The 25,611-nt window shown below is 46.2% G+C and overlaps 1 protein-coding gene and 1 pseudogene across 3 annotated transcripts; one reads left to right on the forward strand and one right to left on the reverse strand.

The window, feature by feature from the left end:
- The first annotated feature begins 183 nt into the window (after positions 1-183).
- RAB43 (RAB43, member RAS oncogene family) lies at positions 184-25,611 on the forward strand. Of its 2 annotated transcripts, none has more exons than XM_081097141.1 (3): positions 184-541; positions 21,613-21,796; positions 24,545-25,611. In XM_081097141.1, exons 1-3 carry the CDS (start codon positions 344-346, stop codon positions 24,793-24,795), a joined length of 633 nt encoding a protein of 210 aa, XP_080953267.1. In that variant the 5' UTR covers positions 184-343; the 3' UTR covers positions 24,796-25,611. The 2 variants fall into 2 exon arrangements, with proteins under 2 accessions (XP_080953267.1, XP_080953268.1); XM_081097142.1 differs by lacking the exon at positions 184-541 and adding an exon at positions 10,707-10,786.
- Positions 17,070-18,328, reverse strand: LOC308523629 (keratin, type I cytoskeletal 19-like; annotated as a pseudogene). The gene is made up of 2 exons: positions 17,492-18,328; positions 17,070-17,170 (listed from the first exon to the last, which is right to left on the reverse strand). The product of its transcript is annotated as a keratin, type I cytoskeletal 19-like (transcript).

Genomic DNA, 25,611 nt, shown 5'->3' on the forward strand with positions numbered 1-25,611 from the left:
GGGGAGGAGCTGTGGGCGGTGCTGAGGGCGGAGCCTGGCGGGGGAGGAGCTGTGGGCGGTGCTGAGGGCCGACCTGAGGGCCGGACTGGCCTGGCGCGGAACCGTGGGCCAGCGGCGCGCTTCGCAGATTCCGGATTAGGAGAGTTGGGGCGGAGCCGGGGCCGGCGGGCTTCGGGCTGGCCGGGGCGGGGCGGAGGGCCGGCCCGGGCGGACCGGGGCCGGTGTTCGGCGGCGCCCCAGCTTCAGGTGTTGGGGCGGCTCCACGTCGCCGGGCGCCTGTGGCTTCCGTGAACCCAGGCCGCCCCCAGCGTCCGGAGTGCCGGCCCTCGGCTCCCGCGAAGCCATGGCAGGGCCGGGCCCGGGGGACCCAGACGAGCAGTACGATTTCCTGTTCAAACTGGTGCTGGTGGGCGACGCGAGCGTGGGCAAGACGTGCGTGGTGCAGCGCTTCAAGACCGGCGCCTTCTCGGAGCGCCAGAGCAGCACCATCGGCGTGGACTTCACCATGAAGACGCTGGAGATCCAGGGCAAGCGGGTCAAGGTGGGAGGCCCGGCCTGGGGTCCCCGGGCCGGGGGCCTGGCCCTCTTGGGCCACTGCGCAGCCGGGGCTCCGACGTGCACTGGGGTTGGCCAGTGCCCCGGCAGGTCTCCCTCAGCGGGGCGGGGATTGCTCTGTCCCCTCGGTACCTAGCGTCCAGGAGAGTTCGGAGGCGTCTGCCAAACCCCTTTCGCTTTTCCTTTTCCCTCCTCCCGTGGGGCAGGCCTGGGCCTGGGGGTCTGAGCCCGGTGCCGTCCGCACAGCGCCTGCCTCGGGCTGTGTGTGTGAGTCTGTGTGTGTCTGGGGGGAGTGGGGAGGAGACTCTGCCCTCGCGAACTCACAGCCTTTACTTTGCTCCAGAATCATGGGGAGGCAGCTGAGCGCCTCGGTGCCGGGGCGGGGGGCCTGGTGGACTCCGGGCTGGCCCGACCCGTCCCCCCGCGGGGGAAGCCGAGCTCGGCCCGCGGGTGGCGAACGCCGCGCGAAAACGACACCCGCCCCGCGGCTCGGAGCGATCAGGAAGTAGCTGCCTCTAGGACCCGAGGGCCCAAACTTTGGGTCAGAATTTCCGGCCTGGCCACGCCTCTCTGGTCTCTTTGTGGACTTGCTGGTGGAACTTTACTCGTCCACGGCCGGCGCTGGTCCCCTCCCCCAGCTGGAGTTTATAGAAACTGAAAATTTCGCAGATACCGGAAGGTAGGGCTGAGGACCAGTCTTTGGCAATGGCTCGGAATAGAAGCAGCAGGATGTAGTTGCCACAGTGCCCTGGCAGTTGTTTGATAAATAATATTTGTGATTATGAATCAGAATTTCTTAACCTGGTGTCAGCCCTCTCGGACAAAGCATTGTTCTTTCTCGCTCAGGAACTTTACTTAACTTCGCTGTACAGAAATCCTTGTCCTTCTGTCACGGTTTTGAGTTCACATGATCTCCAGGACAACTTTTTTATTTTTTTTTCCTTTCAATTGTGATTATCTTTTACTTTATTAATTTTAGAGAGGGGGAAAGAGAGAGGCAGAGAAACATCGACCTGTTGTTCCACTTATCTTTGCATTCATTGGTTGATTCTTTTAAAAAAAATATTTGTATTGATTCCATTTATTTTTTTATTCTTATTATTTTTTATTTTTTATATATTTTATTGAGTTTTTACATAGAAGGAGGGAGAGGGATAGAGAGTTTGAAACATCGATCAGCTGCCTCCTGCACACCCCATACTGGGGATGTGCCTGCAACCAAGGTACATGCCCTTGACTGGAATCGAACCTGGGACCCTTCAGTCCGCAGGCCGACGCTCTATCCACTGAGCCAAACCAGTTATGGCTGTATTGATTTCGGAGAGGGAGGGAGAGATAGAAGCATCAATGATTAGAGAGAAGCTTTTATCAGCAGCACGCCCCACACTGGGGATGGAGCTTGAAACCCAGGCATGTGCCCTGACGGGGAATTGAACTGTGATCTCCTGGTTCATAGGTTGTCGCTCAACTACTGAGCCACACCTGCGGGGCTCCAGGACAACTCTTAAGAGCACTGGGCAGGGGCAGTACAGGGCAAGTGTTATCTCTGTGTTCTTGAGAAGTTGAGCCAGGGTATTGGAGTTGTTGAGTCCTGATGCTGGGGCTCTGCCTCCTTGGTCTGCTGTAGCCTGCTCATGGTTGCCTTTGGCCCAGATACTTAGCTCTTTGTTCCTGCAAAAGTTGGATAATTTCTCAGTGTTGCCTCCCTCCTGCCCCTTCAAGGACAAAAAGTAAGCCAATAGCTTTTACATGACCACAGTGCATCTAGAGTTGATAAGACAGTGGAAGCAGAAACTACCTGCCTGAAGGTTTTTATTTTTTTATGTTTTATTCTCACATGAGGACATTCATTGATTTTTAGAAAGGGGAAAGGAGAGAGAGAAAGAAAGAGAGAGAGAGAGAGAGAGAGAGAGAGAGAGAGAGAGAGAGAGAGAGAGAGAGAGAGAGAAGAGAAAGAGAAACATCGATTTGCTTCCTTTAAGTGCCCGGACCTGGGATTGAACCCACAACCTAGGTATGTGCCCTGACTGAGAATTGAACTGGCAACCTTTTGGTGTGCAAGGACCAAGGCTCCAACCAATGGAGCCACACCAGCCAGGCCTGAAGATTTTTAATTTTTTTAAATATATATTTCAAAAATATATTTTTATTGGTTTTAGAGAAGAAGGGAGAGGGAAAGAGAGAAACATCAATATTGAGGTCTGCTGCCTCCTCTCGCCCCCTATTGGTGATTGAGCCTGCAATCCAGGCATGTGCCCTGACAGGGAACGGTGACCTCCTGGTTTGTAGGTTGATGCTCAACCACTGAGCCACACCGGTTAGGCTGAGGGCTTTTTTTGTTTGTTTTATTTTGTTTTAAATAGTCTTTTGGGTTTCTGTGTGTTTTTGGTCTCCTTGGAACAGAAGGGAAAAAAAAGCAAGGTGTGGCAGGCAGCATTGAGTCATTATTTGGGCCACCCCTTTTAGAGCTAGCAGGTGGCCAGGAAAGGGCTGTGGAATATATCCATGGGCAAGTTTGTGCCCTGTAACCAGAAGCCACAGGGAAAGTGGAGTATTAAAACGTAGGCATAATCAGCAGTGGTGCTCTTGCAAGCCGTAAGCCTGCTCCTCCTCCAGTGTTTGTGGTGGCCCATGCTGAAGGTGGTCAAGGAGGGGGCAGGGTGTTCCTGTTTACCCGGCAAGATAACAACCTGTGCCCCTTTGGAGCCCAGGGTGTACTGTGAACCAGAGCACAGGTTATGCAATGCAGAGCAGGCAGTTCATTATTTCTTTTCCTTATGGTCACCTCCAGATTTTTCTTAGGAAGCAGCCAGGTGGGACTGGGAATAGGACAACAGTGTAGAATCACTGCCCTTCTTGAGAGTTTGTTTGCCAGCTATTTTACAGATGTGCTCTTATTATTAACACAGGACACACTTGCACCAGAGCACACAGCTACTGAGTGGCAGAGGTTGGAATTTTTCTTCCAGTTTTCCTGATTCCAAAGCATTGAGATCTTTCTCCTCCTCCTTAGAATCTGATTGTTGGAAGTGGGAGAGCCTTTGACGGTTATTTACCTCCTCCTTTTGCAGTCAGAGAAATCTGAAGCCCGGCGCACTGAAGAGGCTCTGACTTAAAACTGAGCGGTAGTGGGTGAGGGACAGTCTCTGAAGTCAGGCTCTCTGGGCTCTCCTGACTCATCAGGAACCAGTCATCTTTCCCCTCAGAGACTGTTTTCTCATCTGTAGAATAACTGTGAGGTGTCTTCCAGCAATGTAATTGAAAAACATAGGGTTATTGAGGTTTAATTTACATACAGTAAACTTCACACCCAATTTTAGGTGTATAGTTCTGTGAACTTTGACAAACATATACAGTCCGGTAACCACAGCCACAATCAAGGTCTAGAATACTTCCATCAATCCAGAAAGTTCCCTTGTATCCTTTTGTGTTATTGTCTCCCTTCACCCCAGCCCTGGCAAACACTGATCTGTTTTCTGCCCCTATAGTTTCATCTATGTGATTTTAACTGGAACCTTTGGTGAACAGAAGGGATTTAGTTTTAGAACCTTTCCAGGTTCTGTCCGGGGTCCAACAAGCATCCGGTGTGATCTCCTAAACTCCCTTTTCCTGGAATGCTGGCTTTTGCTCCATTTAAGCTTAAGGAACCTTAAAGATAGATCACCTAATGGTTTTCCAGCTCCTCCAAGCTCCAGTGCTTGAGGATATGGTGGGGTGAAGGGGGAAGGTCAAGAGACCACAGGTTTAGAAGAGCCTTAACGAACTTCTCACACAGCCAGAAAAATACTAATTTTAGTTAGTTTTATATTGAGGTCCCACTTGTTTTCATTTGACTAAAAAGTTCTGCTAAAAAATAAAAAGTTTGAGACATCACAGATATAATTGAACCCCTTTATTTTTATAGTTACTTCCTATTGGATCCAGAATAACATTCAAACTCCTTACCTGAAGAAATGGGCCACTGCCTGCCTTGCGGACTTCATCTATCTCCCTGTGCCCCTCACTCAGAAATCTCCAGCCCCACTAGCTTTTTCTATTCTTCAACCATACTTGCCTCAGGCCTTTTGTATTTTTGTCCCTGCCTGTCACACTCTGTCCCAAGGGGCTCTGCTTGAGACCACCGCTTCATCTGTTAGTTTCCACTGAGAATGCCACCTATTCACAGAGCCCTTCCCTGGCCTCCTACCCCTCCTTTTTTATTATGGGATAAGTTTAAGGATAAGTTCATAGCACTTACCAAGATTTGAAATTATTTTGGTGTTGGTCTCCCCCTGTACAATTTTAGCTTCTTGAAAGCTCAGGGATCCAGTGTGCCTTGTGTAATCAGTGAATCCCTACACCTACAACAGTGCTCAATACATGTCTGTTAATAATTTTTATATTGAGGAAGCTGAGGCCAAAATACAAAAGTGAAGTGACCAACATGCCCAAGGCCACATGCAAGTCAGTGGTAAAACCAGGATTTGAACCCAGTCAGGCTGGCTTCTAAGCCCAATGTTTTTTTTTTACACTTGATCCACCCTTCTGAGTCCCTTTGTGTTCATAATGATAATCCTGAGATCTTGTAAGTTAATGAATCTAGTAAAAGTGCAGTTGTGGCCACCACACTTTGAGAAAAGAATGTGAACGTGGGCATTTTATAGATTTTCAGTTATAAAGATTGAAATCCCAAAGAATTTCAGGGTAAACAGATGTTCAGCTAACAGAACATCTAGCCAGTCCCAGATAGCTCACATAGCCTGCTGTGCTGGTTAGCAAGGCTCTGTATGGGGTGATTGGTTCCTGTCCCCTACCTCATGTGAATGCCGTTTGCTCTAGCTAATCAGACTGAACTTCCGAGAGTGAATCTGGGTGCTGCTAGTCGTTCACATTGTGGAGTCTCTGAAAGAAAACACTGGATTAGGATTCTGAAGGTCTGGGTTGTATGTCCAACCACACTGCGGCCGGTTCCTTGGCATTTACGAAATGGAATTAATGATCTTCATTCTGCCTACTTCTTAGGGTTGTTGGAAAACTGTGGACATGATTAAAATAGTTTAACATTCTCTGTATATATTTTTGAATAGATAATTCATTCACATGGTTCAGAATTCCAAATTTCAAAGATGTGAAAGGACATACAGTAAAAAATCTCTTTCCACATTTGTTTCCCAAGCCACCCAGTGCCCTCTAATAAGAGGTAATCAATGTTAACCCATTTTTTTGTCTATCTTGAAAGTATTGTAAATAAAACCAAGGAGCCCTAGCCAGGCTCAGTGGCTAGAGCACTGGCTTGTAGACCGAAGGGTTCCGGGTTCGATTGCGGTCAAGGGCACATACCTTGGTTGCAGGCTCCTCCCCGGGCCAGGCCCTGGTCGAGGAGCGTGTAGGAAGCAACCAATCAATGTGTATCTCTCACATCGATATTTCTGTTTTTCCCTCTCTCTTCCACTCTCTAAAATCAAGGAAAGCCCTGACTGGTTTGGCTCAGTGGATAAAGCGTCCGTCGGCCTGTGAACTGAAGGGTCCCAGGTTCGATTCCTGTCAAGGGCATGTGCCTTGGTTGTAGGCACATCCCCAGTGGTGGGTGTGCAGGAGGCAGCTGATCGATGCTTCTCTCTCATCAATGTTTCTAACTCTCTATCCCCCTCCCTTTCTGTAAAAAATCAATAAAATATATTTAAAAAATAAAATCAAAGAAAAAATATCCTTGGGTGATGATTAAAAAAACAACCCCCCCCTCCCAAGGAATCACAAATATAAGGAATTATTTTATTGCTGTTATTATTTTTCTCCCTACATTAGACAAATTATTTTTTATTTTTAAATTAATTTTTTTTTTCAATTATAGTTTACATTATTATTTTGAATTAGTTTTAGGTGTACAGCACAGTGGTTAGAGTCCAGCCGTGGACAAACTATGGCCTGCGGGCCGGATCCGGCCCGTTTGAAATGAATAAAACTAAAAAAATAAAAAGACCGTACCCTTTTATGTAATGATGTTTACTTTGAATTTATATTAGTTCACACAAACACTCCATCCATGCTTTTGTTCCGGCCCTCCGGTCCAGTTTAAGAACCCATTGTGGCCCTCGAGTCAAAAAAGTTTGCCCACCCCTGGGTTAGACAATCATATAGTTTACAAAGTGTCCCCCGCAATATTTCCAGCACTTATCTGGCCCCATACATAGTTATTACAATATTATTGACTATATTCCCTGTGCTGTACTATACATCCCATGACTATTTTTGTAACTACCAATTTATACTTCTTAATCCCTTCACCTATTTTACCCAGTTCCCCAACCCCATCCCTTCTGGCAACCACCAGTCTATTCTCTGTATCTGAGTCTGTTTCTATTTTGTTTGTTTGTTTATATTGTTCTTTAGATTTCATATGTAAATGAAGTCATATGGTATTTGCCTTTCTCTGACTTATTTCACTGAGCATAATCTGTAGGTCCACTCATGCTTAGACACATTATTTCTTAACCTGCCCCTCTCCCACAACTCACTCCTCCCCAACCTCACTGTCCCCTAGAAAATTTCAGTTGGTTCTAAATCCTTAAAACATTCTGAATGTTCCTCTACTCAACTCTTATCTGGGACAACACAAAGGCCTGTTATGTAAACTTGTTTTTGCAGATTACTTGGGATGCAGGCCTCAAGTTTACACAGAGAGGTTAACCTTGTAAAATTAGACACCATTTCTTAACTCTCTATCAGGTTCACTCTCCCCTTTGGGGGCTGGATCTCTCATTCACAGAGGTAAATACACCCCTGGGCCAGGTCTCCAGATTTCAGGACCTTCAGCCTTGAGTCTAAAGCTTCCTTGGCCCTACAGTCGTTGTTTGTGGCACTTCCAAAAGGAAGGTAAGGGTAGGTAAAAAGAACCAGCTTCTTTTTAAAGCTTGCATCCATAGTCTTTCCAATCAGGGGCTGGCTTTGCTCATGTGCTATTCGTATTTAAATAAAATTGGTTTGACTTTTTCAGTTTTCATCAGAGATAGCAAAAGGACTGTTAGGTAAGAAAGAAGTTCTTGTTGGTTGTCTGAAGAAACCTGTTGTGTGTGTGTATATATACATATATATATATATTTTTAAATTTTTATAAAATATATATATATTTTAGAGAGAGAGGAAGGGAGAAAGAAACATTGATGTGAGAGAAACATCAAACATAAACTGGCTGCCTCTCCTCTCCTCTACTCCCCAAGCCCCTATGGGTTGACATTCAACCACTGAGCCATACCAGCTGGGCTGAAGAAATCTGTTCTTGATACCAGTGGCAACCGTCCTCATTGCAAAATAAGCCTTGCCGCTCAAGTTTTCTGAGAGTCCTGAGGCAGCATGTGAAGTGGAAAGAGGGCCGGTGTTAGAACCCAACAACATCAGGTTAAAATTTTGGCTTTGCCAGATAGGCCCTGATGTCACTGCTTTTAATCTGCTTCACCTGCAAACCCCTAACTTTAAGGACCTGGTGTATAGCAGACCATCAGTAGATGGGAACTGATGTTGGTGTGGAAATCACCTGAGAGAGACAGTGGCATGGGAAGACAGGAAGTGTGGGGTTGCCCAAGTTACTTCACTGGTCTCTTACAATATCAGTCAAATGAAGAAAAGAATCCTTGTCTGACCTGCCCATATAGGGTTTTCTGTGTAAGAAAAAGCAAGGGCCTGGCCCCTGCAACCGATACTGGCAGAGATTCCACAAGTCACAGACGGCCTTTAGCACCTTGAGACATACACTACATGTCAGGTAGATGTTTAAATGGCAGTGAGTTCACGGTTTATTTATCCATACTGTAAGTATCTACTCTTTCTTAGGCATTGTTATAAGCACTGAGGAGGAGAAAAGGGAAATAAGAGACCGTTCTTGTTCTTTAGGAGCTAACATCTGGTTGGCGAACATCTGTGGAAACCAATACCTAGCGTGCAGTGGTGTCAATGCTGTTTCTGTAGTGACTGTGATTTCTGAACCAAGACTTGGAAGACATGGCCTGACAAGTACATATGTGTTTATTGTGGTGACAGCAGGACTGAAGTTTTAAAATTAGTACTGTTCCCTCAAAGCAGGATCCCGTGGTTGTCATAGGGATGTGTGTTGAGTGCTGCAGGGGCACAGAGGAGGCAGCAATCTGCTCGTCCCAGGGTTACAGAGGTAGTGAGGTTTGAGTTGGGCCCTGAAAGATAAGTGAGAGTTTTCCAATGGGGACAGACAGAAAGGACTTTGCTACCAAGGTCACATATGTACTAACTGTGGAGATGTGAAAGTGGAAGTGTGTGTGTTCAAGTCAAGTGTAGTTGGAGTGTGGGGGTAGTGAGACTATGGATGGGGTCAGGACCAGCCTTCTGATCATACTAGAAGGTGTGTTGACTGTCCTAAGGGAGGACACTGGTAACGTTTGTCTGGGAAAACCACCGTTTTTTCCTGAGGGTTGACATGGGCCGGAGGCATAACCGGCAGTGATTTTAGGGCAGTCAAGGGATCAAGTCTGAGTGAGCCTGCCGGCTTGGCCCACTCTCCATTAATTCAAGTAGCAGGGCATAGGAGGCACAGTTAGAGGGAAGGCAAAGTTCACTTTGGGACATATGGCATCTGAGCCCCCTGTAAGCCAGGCCCTTGTTTATGAGAAGTTTTGGAAAAAAGGAGCAAGTTGAGTTTCAGGGAATTATTGCAGAGGCTGTGAGGGCTGCATAACACCATTTACCAAAGAAATCAGAATTTGTAGTTGGGCTGGAAATGATTTGTAGAGTTGCTGTGCACACAGAATACAGCATGGGGTTACACAGAGCTCTTCTTCTTCTTTTAAATTAAATTTATTGGGGAGACCAGCCAGTGTGGCTCACTGGTTGAGCATCGACCTATGAACCCAGGAGGTCACACTTCGATTCCCTGTCAGGGCATATGCCCGGGTTGCGGGCTTGATCTCCAGTGTGGGGCGTGCAGGAGGCAGCCAATTAGTGATTCTCTCTCATCATTGATGTTTCTAGCTCCCTCTCCCTCTCCCTTCCTCTCTGAAATCAATAAAAATATATTTAAAAAAAATTTATTGTGGAGACAGAGCTCTTTTTATATTACTTTCCTGTGACTCCTCATCTAAAAAGTAATTAGACTTACCTTTTAGGGCTGTTTTGAGTATAAAATGGACCAATAGATGTGAAGCACTAATAGTGCTAGTGCCTGAAGGTTCTCAAAGCATGTTACTAGTAGAACCCCACCTTCACTCTGTGCTCCCACTGGCCTGGCAAAATGAAGCTGGTCGCTGCTATTCCCAAGTTACTGGTAAGGAAACACAGACTCTAGGAAGCTACTATGACCATCCTTGATCACCTGACTGGTGGAGTAGGTCAGGATTCCTGATTTCTCTTTCATTCAGACTGCATATGGCTCTACCAAGGAGAGCTGCATTGTGACAAAGGACAAGGAAAGTAACCTTCATGCTGGGATTTGAGGAACCCGTGTTTAGGGGGCTTGAGGAATTTATGCTCAATACTGCTGACTGCAGAGAAGTCGGCTGTGTTAGGTTCACGTTGTTTATTCCTTCGTGTATTGCTAGCTCAGCATTCTCACTTTTCTCTTCACTTGGTCTCTGTCCAGCTCCCTGACTGTCTTTATTCCGCTAATAGACCGGAGTTTTGTAGTGTCTACTATCGCCCTATTGGTGCACTCATGTCTCAGGCTGTGACTTGTTTGTGAGCCTGGGCCAACCTCTTCTCTTCCCATGGAGAACTGAGGCAGGAGAATGACAACAGTGTTGGCTGGAGGAGTGGCCCACAAACCACCTCCTGGTTTGACTCACTATATCCCAAGATACCATGAAAAATAGCTCAGGAACTTGTATTTGGGTCACTCTGACCAGTTTTTAGAGTTTTGCCCTGAGCACTAATTTTACCAAAGTCCTTTTCTACTGTGAAGAAGCAAGGAACTTTCCACTGCCTGATTTGTCATGCAGGAGAAAGACTTTTCAAATAAAATCCTCTTATGTTTCCATTCGGCGGGACAGTGCTGGACACGGTTTTTGGGAACTTAATCACGTGTGCTTTTTCTTTGTTTGCAAGAATAGTGTTTATATGGTAAACAAATAGCAAAAGCACAGCCTTGGCTTCCACTAACCCCACAGTCTTGGTGCAGGAAGGTCATCCTCCAGCAGTGAGTTGGGAGAGTCAGGCGATGCAGCGTCACCAGTCTCTGTGTTTCAGAGCAAGGTCCTACTGTCAAAGGACTCTCCATACTTCTTCAAAGGCTGTGGTAAGCTTTGCGCAGGGGAAGGCCGCAGAAAGGGTAGTTGCTGATGGACACTATTTTCTCTGTATACTCCACACTGAGCTTGCATGGGCCAAGGCCCCCACTACAGAGGCAATAGGGTTGCTGCTGGGCACGAACTCTTGCACATTACTGACAACTGGGATGGAAAAAGAAGTACCAATTTTCAAGCATCCAACTGGGAAATGATCTCACACTGGATTCTTAATTACCGTAAGAGCTTCTGGGGGCCATCCGTTGCTCGAACACTGCATTTGTCTAAAAGCTGAACCATGAGGCCAAAAAAAACGGTCAAAGGTTCTGGGAATTCGAGTCTGGGGCTTCACTTCAGTCAGCACATTATTCTGAGTATGGATATAACCTTGCAGCAAGACAGCTCGGTTGAGAGACTGAGGTTTTGCAGTGTCTACTATTGTCCGATCGGTGTACCATGTCTCAGGGTGCATTTTATGTTCCCTGTCTGGCCCCCAAAGACACCTTAGTTTGGGACATTTGACTTAAATGGCTAACATTTTATGGTGTGGGCTGTTATAGAGTCAAGAATTAAGGGCTCTGTGAGCATGGTGGAAAGAATGAATTCTGCTAGGGTCGGGCCCAGGCCTGTGTGTCAGGGAGAGCTTCACTGACCATGTGACTTTTGAACTGGGGTCCTGAAGGTTTGGTAGGAGTTCACCAAAAGATCAAGATGAATGCAGTCTATCCTAGGAAAAGGAGGTAATGACAAAAATGACAATACCCCATCATGGGTGTGGGGACTCAGAGGGACAGTGTACACTGGAAGTTGTTAGGTGTGGAACTTAGAAGAGAAAATAAACCTCATGGAGACGGTGCTTCCCTGACTGAGGCAGCAGCTGTTGGGCTGGAGCCTGTTGCCACCAGGGCCAGAGAAGGATGGAAACAAGGACTCTTGCTGTATTGGAACGCCCACCCCATCCTACCCATTTGAAACTCACCTGACCATCCCCTGCTGAGTGGGAGGCTGGCAGCTCCTGTCTTCCGAGCTGACACCCTCTGGGAGCCATTTCCATCCTAACTGGACCTCACTTCAACCCTTTCTGCCCAGCAGAATCTTCTGGACTTCACTCCAGATATCAGCAGCCAAGGCAATTTCCCCTAAAGAGAAAGCCTGGTAGGGAAAGGTGAGAGAAGCTGGAGTTGTGCCAGGTGGGGGGTGAGACAGTTAAGGAGTGAGGGCGCAGGTACAGTTCACAGTACAAAGTCCCTGTCTGTTTGTCAAATGAGAGTACAGGAGAGTACTTCTGGGGAGTAGGGGGGTGGTTTCCTAAACTAGGGCCTAGAGCCCAGCTACTAGATGGAGAGCAGGCAGCGCAGGGTAACAGGCTTGTAAGGGCAGAAATAGTACTCATCCATCCACCATATATTTATGGAGCACCTTCCACATGCCAGGCACTGTGCTGGGTACTGGACACATGGAGAAAGCCAAACAGGCACAAGTCTCCCAGGAAGGTTCTCTTTAATTTATCTGAAAATATCTTTATTTAACCCTCATTTGTGAGAGATTTTCTTTTTTCCTGGATAGACTTTGGTGCTGAGAGTTTTTTCTTTTTTTTTCCATACAAAGATTCCTATTTATTCATATCTGATTTATTCATTTTTTATTTTATTTTAAAACCCGTATGGTTTTATGAACCAGTGTCTCCCCAATAATTTCAAAGAGAGAGAGAGAGAGAGAGAGAGAGAGAGAGAGAGAGAGAGGAGATGAGACGATCCGATCTGTGAGTACTGCCTCATTTAGGTTTCAGCTCCCAGGCGGCAAAAATGTTTTTGTGCCCTAACTGGTTTGGCTCAGTGGATGGAGCGTTGGCCTGCGGACTCGGGGGGCGGGGGGTGTCCCAGGTTCGATTCCGGTCAAGGGGGGTCCCAGGTTCGATTCCGGTCAAGGGCATGTACCTTGGTTGAGAGTTTTTTCTTTTCAACACTTCTCAGCATTGTCTTCTGGTATTCATTATTTCTGATGAGAAGTCACTTGTCATTTTTGGTGTTGTTCCTTTATGTCTTTTTATTCCTCCCAACTGGTTTAAAAATTTCTTTTCTTCTCTCTCTCTTTTTTTTTTTTTATCAGTTTGGCTATGGTTTCCCATTATATATGGTGTATTTCTTTTGCTTGGGGTTTGCTGAGTTTTTTGGATAATTAAGTTAGTATTTTCAACAAATTTGCAATTTCATTCATTAGTTCTGCTACATTCTCAATATTTTCTACTTCTGGGACTGCAGTTATGTGAATATGAAACTGTTTGATATTGTCCCACAGATCCCTGTTCATTTTTTTTTCAATCTATATTTTTCCCCTTTATTCTTCAGATTGAATATTTCTATTAATTTTTCTTCAAATTCACTGGTTCTTTTTTTCTTTTGCATTTTCATGCTGCTGTTAACATTATTGAATGAATATTCCATTTCACTTATTGTACTTCTAAGTTCTAGAACCTCGAGTCTCTTTTAAATATCTTTAAAAATTATTTTCATTTTTTGCTGAAATCCCCTATTTACTCACTTATTGTGATCATATTTGCTCTAATTTTTTGACCATATTGTCCTTTAGTTTTTTTATTATATTTAAAATAACTGTTTCAAAGTATTGCCTATTAAATCTATATATGGGCCATTTTGGCATCATTTTTTTTATTTTTAACTTATTTATTTTTAATCCTCACCCAAGGACATGTTTAGAGAGAGGAAGGGAGGAAAGGGAGAGAGTGAGCAAGGGAGAGAGAGAAAGAGAGAGAGAGAGAGAGAGAGAGAGAGAGAGAGAGAGAGAGAGGAGAGAGAGAAACATCATTGTGAGAGAAATATCGATTGGTTGCCTTTCTCACATGTCTGGATCAGGAATCAAACCCAAAACCCAGGTATGTGCCCTGACTGGGAATTGAACCAGCAACCTTTCGGTGCACAGGGTGACACTCAACCAACTGAGCCACTCTGTCTGGGCAATTTTTTTTACTGGCATTTAAATTTTGTTTTTCTTTTTCTTTTTCTTTTTTTTTTAATTAAATCTTTATTGTTCAGATTATTACATTTGTTCCTCTTTTTTTCCCCCATAACTCCCCTCCTCCCAGTTCCCACCCCACCCTCCGCCCTTACTCCCCACCCACTGTCCTCATCCATAGGTGCACGATTTTTGTCCAGTCTCTTCCCGCATCTCCCACACCCTTTTCTCCCCCAAGAGTAGTCAGTCCATTCCCTTTCTATGTCCCTGATTCTATTATAATCACCAGTTCATTCTGTTCATCAGATTATTTATTCACTTGATTCTTAGATTCACTTGTTGATAGATGCATATTTGTTGTTCATAATTTGTATCTTTACCTTTTTCTTCCTCTTCCTCTTCTTAAAGGATACCTTTCAGCATTTCATATAATCCTGGTTTGGTGGTGATGAACTCCTTTAGCTTTTCCTTATCTGTGAAGCTCTTTATCTGACCTTCAATTCTGAATGATAGCTTTGCTGGATAAAGTAATCTTGGTTGTAGGTTCTTGGTATTCATCACTTTGAATATTTCTTGCCACTCCCTTCTGGCCTGCAAAGTTTCTGTTGAGAAATCAGCTGACAGTCGTATGGGTATTCCCTTGTAGGTAACTGTGTTTCTTTCTCTTGCTGCTTTTAAGATTCTCTCTTTGTCTTTTGCTCTTGGCATTTTAATTATGATGTGTCTTGGTGTGGTCCTCTTTGGATTCCTTTTGTTTGGGGTTCTCTGCACTTCCTGGACTTGTAAGTCTATTTCTTTCACCAGGTAGGGGAAGTTTTCTGTCATTATTTCTTCAAATAGTTTTTCAATATCTTGCTCTCTCTCAACTTCTGGAACCCCTATAATTCTGATGTTGGTACGCTTGAAACTGTCCCAGAGGCTCCTTACACTATCTTCGTATTTTCGTATTCTTTTTTCATTTTGCTTTTCCGGTTGGGTGTTTTTTGCTTCTTCGCATTTCAGATCTTTGACTTGATTCTTGCGCTCCTCTGGTCTGCTGTTGGGAGTCTGTATAATATTCTTTATTTTAGTCAGTGTATGCTTAATTTCTAGTTGGTTCTTTATCACAACATCGAGGGTCTCATTAGATTTCTTGAGGATCTCATTAAGTTTATCAGCAGCTTCTAGACAGTTCTTGAGAGACCTTAAAATTGTGGTTTTGAGCTCTATATCCTCCATTTCGGTCATTTCTGTCTTGTTTCTTTGTCTCGGCATTTTTTATGCTTTCTTGGTGCACCCCCTAGTGGTCTTTGTGCGCAGTCTTGTTGTAGTTAAGCCTTGATTGTTGTGGGTAATACCGGGGGTGATTTGACCTCCAGGCCAACTGGCTGTGAGAATCAGCTGTGTCTGCAGTGAGAGAACTTCTGTCCTCTGGGGAGGTGCTAATCTAGTCTTTGCCTGAGGCTAACCAGCAAATGCCTCTGTGCAGGGTTTAGGCAGGGCGGGTCCCAGGGGATCAACAGGGAAGGCCCAGTGAGCAGTTATGGCTGCTCTCAGTCCCGTCCCCAGAGGCTCTGCCTCTCAGAGTCCCAGCAACCGCTGCAAACCTCGGAGAGAAAGCTGCCTTCGAGTTCCAACCGAAGCCAGACAGTCCCGCTTCTCCCGTTTGAGTCTGGGTCCCTAGAGACTCGCCCAGAACTGGAGCTCAGAGCCTGGGACTCCCTCCCGATTGAAACAGACAACCGTGCCCTCAGCAGCCAGCCCGCTTCGTGCGCACCTCCGCACCTTTGTATTTTCCGCACTACGCCTCCTCTGAGTCTCGGTATGCTGTTCTCTTTCCTTCTAGTTGAAGAATTTCCCCTCAGCCAGCCTTCCTGTGGTTCTGGGTGATGTCCATTCCGTCTTTTAGTTGTATTTTTGAAGTGGTTGTTCGAGGCAGCTAACTCCGGTGTTTACCTATGCCGCCATCTTGGTTCCCCCTAAGTTTTGTTTTTCAATTAGAGTTGACATTCAGTATTATTTTATATTAGTTTCAGGTATACTGCATAGCAAGTAGACAATCATATATTTACAAAATGTTCCCCCGATAATTCAAGTTACCACCTGGCACCATACATAGTTATTAAAATATTATCGACTATATTTCCTATGCTGAACTTTACATTCCCTATGACTGTTTTGTAACTACCAGTTTGTACTTCTTACCTCCCTCCCATTTGGCAACCATCACTCTGTTCTCTGTATCTATGAGTCTGTTTCTGTTTCATTTTGTTCTTTAGATTCCACGTATAAGTGAAATAATACAGTATTTGCTTTTCTCTGTCTAACTTCTTTCACTTAGCGTAACTCCCTCTACATCCATCATGTTGTCACAAATGGTAAGATTTCATTCTTTTTCTATGATGGAGTAATATTCCATTATATATATGTTCCACATCTTCTTTATACACTCATCTATTGATGGGCATTTGGGTTGCTTCCATATCTTGGCTATTGTAAATAATGCTGCAGTGAATATAGGGGTGCATATATCTTTTAGAAGTAATATTTTGGATTTCTTTGGGTATATACCCAGAAGTGGAATTGCTGGGTCATAGTGCAGTTCCATTTTTAACTTTTTTTAAAAATATATTTTATTGATTTTTTACAGAGAGGAAGGGAGAGAGATAGAGAGTTAGAAACATCGATGAGAGAGAAACATCGATCAGCTGCCTCCTGCACATCTCCTACTGGGGATGTGCCCGCAACCCAGGTCCATGCCCTTGACCGGAATCGAACCCGGGACCCTTCAGTCCACAGGCCGACGCTCTATCCACTGAGCCAAACCGGTTTTGGCCATTTTTAATTTTTTGAGGTAACTCTATACTGCTTTCCACTGTGGCTGCACCACTCTGCATTGCCATCAATAGTGCATCTTTTCTCCACACCCTCACCAGCACTTGTTTGTTGATTTATTGATAATAGCTTTTCTGACAGGTGTGAGGTGATATCTCATTGTTGTTTTAATTTGCATTTCTCTGATGATTAGTGATGTTGAACATTTTTTAATATGTCTATTGGCCATCTGTACATTCTCTTTGGAGAAGTGTCTACTCAGGTTCTCTGCTTATTTTTTTTCCTCCCTTGAGCCATAAAATTTTATTGACAGATCAGAGGAAGAGCTGGGGTAAGGCTCCCTCCCTTCCAGAGCATCCCTCTGCTGGAAGCAGGAAGCCCAGGAGTCTGCTGGACTCAGGCCGTCTTGGTGACGGGCAGGTTGGTGATAGGCTTCCTGGCCCTGACACAGGCTGTGGTAGGTGACGATCTCCTGCTCCATCTATGTCTTAATGTCAGGAGCTGCTGTTACTCCAGGTTCTGACGCTTAGTGCCAGCACAAGTGTCACTCAGCTGGGCTTGGATACTGCTGATAGCGCCTGGACCTGTCACTAGGCTCTGAAGCAAGCCTGTGTTCCAGCCAGCGTGCCTATTAGGGTGGCTTTCATGTTGAGCTGAGACTGAAGCTTGATCTCCAGACCAGTTGGTGACCTCTGTCTTGCTAATCGGTTTTTTTTTCTTTTGTTTAAGAGAGAGAAAGAGAAAGGGGGTGGGGGAGAGAGAGAGAAAGAGAGAGAGAGAGAGAGAGAGAGAGAGGAGAGAAAGAGAGAAACATCAATTTATTGTCTCACTTATTTATGCATTCATTGGTTGCTTCTTGTGTGTGCCCTGACCAGAGATCGAACTGCAACCTTGGTGTATCTGGACAACGCTCTAACCAACTGAGCTACCTGGCCAGGGCCGTCTTGCTAATGGGCTAAATCGGCAGTTACCCTGTGTGGCCAGCGACCTCTGGTTCAGCTCCTCAGTCTGGCTGGTGAACCAGGTCATCATCCTTCCAGTTCTTCTCAGGTTCTTCTCAACCATGACCAGGTTTCTCATATCACTCGGGATCTTAGCAGGTCAGTGCTGGAGTGGAATCCACCTCCACACTGACCTTGTCACCACCTGGCCCTTTAGGGTACTGATTTCCTCATGGTTCTTCAGGTAGGCCAGCTTTTCCTTCAGGCCTTCAATCTGCATCTCCAGATCTGCTCCTGCCATGGTCAGCTCCTTCAGCTCTTTGCACAGGCCATTGATGTCAGCTTCCATGCTCATGCGTAGGGCCTGCTCTGCCTTGAACTTTGTTGGAAGTCATCCACAGCCAGACGGCATTGTTAATCTGCAGGACAATCTTGGAGTTCTCAATGGTGGCACCAAGAATCTTGTCTCGAAGATCATCAATGGTCTGGTAGTAGTGGCTGTAGTCATGGGCACCCCAGGCGCCTGCTTCTGGTGCCAGTGATGATCTTCACCTCCAGGTCACCTGTTGGCCTCCTCCAGGGCATGTACCTTCTCCATGTGTGAGGCGCTGAGGTCTTGAGGTTCTGCATGGTCACTGTCTCGTTGCCCACCAGAAGCCTGTCGGACCCAGTCAAGGTGCCCACATAGCCACGTCTGTAGCCCTCAGAGGAGGGTGAGGACACGAAGCAGACGGAGGACATCGACACACCACAGTCCTCCAGGCCCCCATGAATGGTGGGTGTGCGGTAGGCGCCTTTGCTCTGAAGTGCAAGGTGCCCGCCCATGCCCTGGAAGGATGAGGAGGCCCACAACTGGCAATGCAACTATAGGAAGTCATAGTGAAAGAGAGCTCTGCCACTCATCAGAGGAGTGGAGAGGCTCTTACCTCTCCCTACTTATTTTTAATTTGGGTTGTGTGTGTGTGTGTGTGTGTTTTTTTGGTTTTGTTTTTGTTTTTTGAAAAATATATGGCCCTAGCCGGTTTGGCTTAGTGGATAGAGCATCAGCTTGCAGACTGAAGGGTCCCAGGTTAAATTCTGGTCAAGGGCACATGCCCGGGTTGCAGGCTCCTCCCTGGCTCATGCGGGATCTTAGTAGTTAATTAAATTACTGGTTGATCACTTTGAACCTGTGTATGTATGTTTTTATGTTTTGTTAGTGTTCAAGGATGTTTGTTTTGCCTCTCTAACCGGACAGAACTCAGCCTCCAAACCTGAGACTTAGGTTGGGTCTTGGTTTTAGGATTCGTTGGGGCAGGTTTATGAAGGCCTTCCTCCAGCCATGGTTCTCACTCATAGTATACAGCCTTCCTGATGTCTCAGCTTAATAGCTGGGTCATTAACAATGTGCTAACGAGGCACCTTGATGTGTCTGGGTGGAACTTCAGCATCCCCTAGCACTGCTCAACCTCTATTTCTGTGTTTGGTCTATTCTTAACTCTGTTGGAGCCACTCTGGTAAGATTCTGGTAGTCTGATCCTGTGCATGGAGTGCTCAGGTGAGGACTCACTGGGAACTCCCCCACATAGACTGTTGGGCTCTCACACCCCCTACATTGCTCCATCCATCACATCTAGAGATGCTGATCTTTGCCTCCCTGGCTCAGTGGGACCACCATGCTCTGCTTGGATTCTATCCACTGTCCTGTGGCTAGGAAACCGCCCCTGGGTAGAGAGTTTTGGTGATCATGAGGTACATTTCATGAGCTTTGCTTCTTGCAGGGTTACAGTTTTGTGCTGCTTGTTTACATCAGGCAGCACAACAGGGTTGAAAATGGCAGCCTCCCTGTTTTCCTCAGTCCAATGGTTGTTTATGGAGGGAAGGTTTGTCTGCTGTTGATCACTCTGCCAGGGCTGGAAGTTGTCCTGGAGTGCTGGGCCTGTTCTGGATGGGTGAGCATCCAAACCCCCTGCTTGGCTGTTGTCTTGGGATCTCACTTAGCGATTCCCTTTGCTTCCTTTTGAGTTGAATTCTCTGTTTTCTGAAGCCCCCGTTTTCTTATTTTTGATTGGTTTCTTTAGGTAGAGGAACCTTCAGTAGTTTCCTGATAAAGGGTGGTAGGAAGGTAAATTTTTTGAGGCCTACACGCCTGAAAATGCCTTTATTAAACCATCACACTTGACTGATAGTTGATTGAGTAGAGAATTCTAGATTGGAAATAATTTTCCGTCATAATTTTAGGCATTGTTTGATTGAGTATCTAATACCATGTGAATCTTTTGTGTGAAACCTTGAAACCTGTTTTTTCTTTTTCTGTTTTTACTCTGGGAGTTTTTCTTCCCTATTATTCTGGAATTCTCAGTCAGGTGTTTTGTGTGGGTCTGTTTTCCTTCATTGTGTGTGTGCTTAGTGGACCCTTTCAATCAGTTCTGGGCATTTTCTTGAAGTATTTCTTTGATTTTACTTCCTCCCCCCACCCCCTTTGAACCTTTTACTATCACATATTGTACCTCCCAGGCTGTTTCTACAATTTTCTTTCTCTTTTCCATCTCTTTGTATTTATTTTTTCCTTTACCATGGAGGGATGTCTTCAACTTTTATCTCCCAACCCTTATGTTGTATTACTCATTTTTGTTATATAGTTAATTTTCAAGAGCTCTTTTTTATTTCTGATTCCTCCCTCTACTTAACGTGTTTATTGTTGTTTCACAGATCGTTTCTATCTCTGAAACTCTTGATGATTGTTTTTGAGTTTTTTTTGTTTGTTTGTTTTTGTTTTTTTTATTATTAGTTAAGGTATTACAAATGTGTCCACATCCCCCCCATTAACCCCCAACCTCCCCCCGTTTTTGAGGTTTTTGCTTTTGCATAATTTCTGTTTCCTCCAAGTTGCTTTATTCCATGTTTATCCTGTCTTTAGTGTTATATGCTCTCCTCTGGGGTGTGGAGATGAGTGCTTGGTCATTTGGATCCCAGGTTTGTGTAGTGTCAATGTTTACACCTTTTGCTTCGCCCCATGCATGAGCTAGCAGACAGCATAAGCCGTGGGGTATGGAGCCTGGTTTCCCTGTAGCCTCTTAGAGCTGAAGAGTAAATAGGAATCCTCAGGACTGGAGGATTGTATTTGGCATGTTGTGGCCCAGAGGTTAACTCTCAGACTTTTCTTGGTGGGGCCTAGGGAAAAGGTTGTCACCTCCATACCGAGAGGGTCATTATCCCTGCCCCCAGGAACTGTCTGAGACCCCTGAGGTCTGTCCCACTCCGGACAGACTAGAGGGCCTCTGATACCTTGAGAACTAGATAGAGAGGCACTGACAGTACTTGTGCCAGCAAAGGAGCGTGGATGGACCTGCAGCCCAGTGTGGACCAAAGGCTGGTGTTCATCCTCAGAGAGCCCCAAGAACCTGTGATTTCTGGACTGGAGAAAGCAATCCCTGAGCTCCTGAGAGCCTGGTACCTGCCTGCTCTGTTGCCTGTCCGCAGTATCTCTCCCAGTCCTAGAACTGGTGGTGGTCTCCACCTAGAGTGGGAGGCCTCCTCATCTGGGCACAGTGTAGGGCCAGGTCTGCCCTGCTCTATCTTGTGTCTGTCTTGCCAGACTGCTGCCTCTATAGAAAGCTAGAGAAGCTCCTGCCACACACAGGTACCTCTCCTGCTGGCCAGTGTCCAGGAGGGCTGGGGATTGGGCCCTAATGAGTGTTGTTAAGTGGAGACATGGGCAGGAAAAGATGCCAAGCTTTTTGCGTTTGGTCAAGATGGGTCAGTTGATGGTAAAGGCCCCAGGAAGGGCTCTGCCCGCTGCTTCCCCTAGGCCCTCATTGGCACAGCCCAGGCCTCCCTTACCACCACGTAGGGAGCATATTCCTGGGTGTTTCTGAGGCAGATAGAGAACCCTAGTTGTGGGGGAGCCTTACACAGCGCAGGGCCACTGAGTTGCTTTCTAAGGGCTCAGAAGGGCCTCTCTCTCTCTCTCTCTCTCTCTCTCTCTCTCTCTCTCTCTCTCTCTCTCTCCACCGTTAGACCTTCTGTGTGATTCCAGTCAGGGTTTGGGCTGGTGGCCTGACGGGGGTGTGGGTTGCCCTCCCGTCCCGGCCATGTCATCCGGTTCACGGGAGGCTTCCTGTCTTTAGCTGCAGATCTGGGACACTGCCGGCCAGGAGCGATTCCGCACCATCACCCAGAGCTACTACCGCAGTGCTAATGGGGCCATTCTTGCTTACGACATCACCAAGAGGAGCTCCTTTCTGTCAGTGCCTCATTGGATCGAGGACGTGAGGAAGTATGCTGGCTCCAACATTGTGCAGCTGCTGATCGGTGAGCTGGGGGGATGAAGTCAGGGCTGGCAGGGTTCCTTGGGACCACAGATCCTGTCTGTCTCAGTTTCTCCTTTTTAAAAAAAATTTTTTTTTTTTATTGATTTCAGAGAGGAAGGGAGAGGGAGAGATAGAAACATCAATGATGAGAAAGAATCATTGATCAGTTGCCTTCTGCACACCCCCCTATGAGGGGTCGAGCCTGCAACCTGGCATGTGCCCTGACTGGAATTGAACCATGACTTCCTGGTTCATAGGTCGATGCTCAACCATTGAGCCACACTGGCTAGGCTCTCTCTTTTTTTTTTTTTTTTTTTAAATATATTTTATTGACTTTTTACAGAGAGGAAGGGAGAGAGATAGAGAGTCAGAAACATCAATCAGCCGCCTCCTGCACATCCCCCACCAGGGAAGTGCCCGCAACCCAGGTACATGCCCTTGACCGGAATCGAACCTGGGACCTTTCAGTCCGCAGGCCGACGCTCTATCCACTGAGCCAAACCGGTTTTGGCTGGGCTCTCTCTTTTTTTAATCCTTACCTGAGGATATTTTTCCATTGATCTTTTAGAGAGAGGGAAAGACAGAGCAAAACATTGATGTGAAAGAAACACATGGATTGGTTGCCTCCTGCATGTGCCCCAACCAGGGCCCAGGCCGGGGAGGAGCCTGCAACCAAGGCATGTGTCCTTAACTGGAATTGAACCCGGGACTCTTTGGTCTGCAGGCCAACACTCTATCCACTGAGCCAAACCGGCTAGGGCTTCTCTCTCCTTTTAAACAAAGGAAAGCCAGAGCACAGAGCGGGCCTGAGCTTATCCAGGCAGGAATGGAGCCAGAACTTGAAATTCTGATTCTGCTCGTCACTTGTGAAGTTTATTTAAAACTGGAGTTTGGGAAGAAAGGGAGCTAAAGTTTGATTTGCGGCGCACACGTGTCTGCACAGTGGTCAACACTGGTTCAGTCTTCACACGTGTCTTTGGGTTTAATTCCCATAACCTGACTACTCCTTACTTGTCAGGGCGTGGGCATGAGGCTCAGAGAAGTGAAATGATTTCTCATTCAAACAGCCTGTGAGCATACACACGTGAAATTTGAGTGTAGTTTAGTACTAACCATAATTCAGCAGATTAGGGCTCCTCAAATGTTCCCATGCCTCCAAAGCCATAAAGCACAGCTGCTGGGCACCACCTGCAGAGCATTCAGTTCAGGAGGCCTGGGCGAGGCCCAGGAATGTGCATTTCTAACAAGTTCCCAGGTGACATCTGGGACATAGCTGTTGCCGACTCAGGGAACCCACTTTGAGAACTACTGTTGCAGAGATGCGGATACTTCCATTTCCCATTTTTTCTCCTCATAAACTTCCCAGAACTGGGCTCAAGAAGCTTTGGACCACTTGTGTGACCCCTGGGTCCTCACCTCAACAGTCAGACTGATTTTTCTAAGATGAGGTTGTACAGGTGGGTCCTGGATGTCACTCCAGCTGGGGAAAGGGTGGCTTGGTCCCACACACCTGCCTGGACTGGGGTGAGAAGGGCTAGCAGAGCTCATCTGCCCGGGAAGTAATGGAGCTCTCCTTGCCCAGCCTTCCACATTCCTTTTATCCAGGACATTTAAAATAAGACATTTTATTATTGAGTATTTTACACAAATACAGAAATAACATAGTGTAACGAACCTTAGACCCATCACCCGCTTCAGTAACTCATGTCACATTTCACCTCCACCTCATCCCCTCCCTCCCTTGTATTATTTTCAGGCAATTCCTAACTACATCTGTAATATTTCATCTGTAAATATTCCAGCATGAATCAAAAGATAAAAACACTTAAAGAGACATGACAAGAGTACCATTTTCACATCTAAAAATAATTGACATTTCCTGAATAAATCAAATAGCTGACCTGTGTTCAGATTTATAATTACTCATAAACAACATGTGCTTTTTTTTTCTTTTTGAAATTAGGATAAGTTTCACACATTGAAATTGATTGCTACATCATTTAAGGTTACCAAAGAAATTTCAGATATTTATAGACATTTATCTATCTTTTTGTCCTCCCTATAATCACATTATAAAAGTCAGCCATTTAGAAACTTAAAAAATGCTTTTAAAAATTGGGTCAAGGAGTAGTTTACTAGATGATTTGGGATGTAATGAGACACCTCACACCTGTAGGAGGAGCCAGTGATGTGATGTACTCTCAGGTAAAGTGGTCGTCTGTGTTCTTAGTAGTAGAAAAATAAGAGAGAATAAATAATAAGTATAATAACGGAATTTTACCAGAAAAAAAAAACACACAAAAAGAGCAGTGCCAGATTTCTTTAACTTACACATTTATGGAGTACCTGCCAGATGCCAGTTGTTTTCATATTTGTTGTATCATTTAATCCCTGCTCTGCTGAAGGTGGCATCAGATGGGGAAATTGAGGCTCAGAGATGAAGTGACTTACCTAAGTGATAGGAAGCTGGAGTTTCTACCCACATTTTCTTCTAACTTTAAAGTATGGTATTCTTTTACCTAAATTTTATTGCTATATCTTAGAAAGAGTCAAAATATACAATCCTCTGGCAAAGGTTAAAAACAAAGAGTGGGGTGGACTACAGGATAGAATAGCAGCTTTAAAATAACAGTTTGGTTGTTGTTTTAAAGATCACCATGCACAACTAGGAGCTGACAGGGCATCAGGTGGGACAGGGCTTCCCTGCACCAGCCGACCTCACCACGCTGCTCCTGGCCTTTCCCCGCAGGGAACAAGTCGGACCTTGGCGAGCTCCGGGAGGTCCCTCTGGCCGAAGCGCAGAGCCTGGTGGAGCACTATGACATCCTGTGTGCCATTGAGACGTCTGCCAAGGACTCGAGCAACGTGGAGGAGGCCTTCGTGAGGGTGGCCACAGAGCTGGTCATGAGGCACGGGGGTCCTCTGCTCAGTGAGAAGAGCACCGACCACATCCAGCTGGATAGCAAGGACATTGGAGAAAGCTGGGGCTGCGGGTGCTGACTGGGGTGCAGGGCAGGCAGGCAGGGGCATCCCCTTTTCCTCGCTCTGGTCTGCCAAGCCCAGCCCTCCAGAGCTGGCCCTCCAGGGCACCCGTGATTCTAGAGCAGCTGGATAAAGTCCTGGAATCATTCATCCCATGGCCTGGATGCTTGATGGGAAGGCTCCCCCAAGGAAAGGAGAAGCAGGGTTCCTCCTGCAGGAGCCTGTGGTCACAGGGCAGGGTGTGGGGCCCGCCCTGCCGGTCAGTGGCTGTTCCCTTCATGCTCTTACATTTCAGGACTGGCCCGAGCTCACAGTGTGGACCACAGCTGGAGAGGGGCCTGGACCTGCCTGCCCTGCTCTATACAAACTGGTTCTGACCATTTCACACATGTGTCTGCTGCAGCCGTAGCAGCAGGTTGCTGCCTCCCAGGGGTGTGACTGGTTCCCAGGTCATTACAGGGCCTCCATATGTAGCTGAGAGAGCAGAGCAACCAGCCCAATAGGTGGTTTCTGAGCACAGCCCAGGGAAGCCCCAACTCCTTCCAGGGCAGGAACCTTCTTCACTGCCAGCTCTGAGCTCACAGACACCATGGGGCCCAACTTGCTGCCTTAGCAAGACCTCTCCAGTTTCCCATGTAGCTTCTTGTTTTCATTCACAAAAGTGTAGGCCCACAGCCAAGCAGGGATTGTCTGCTGGCTTGGGACCCAAAGTTTTGTCACTCAGGTTGCAAAAACAGTTAATTCTTCAGTTCTGAGGTCTCAGAAGCTTGGGGGTTGGGGAATGAGATAGGAATGTGGACATTTAAGGGAAAAGTAAAATCTTGCATCCTTGAG

Source organism: Myotis nattereri, assembly GCF_964212035.1.
Source record: "Myotis nattereri genome assembly, chromosome: 8".
Lineage (NCBI taxonomy): Eukaryota > Metazoa > Chordata > Mammalia > Chiroptera > Vespertilionidae > Myotis > Myotis nattereri.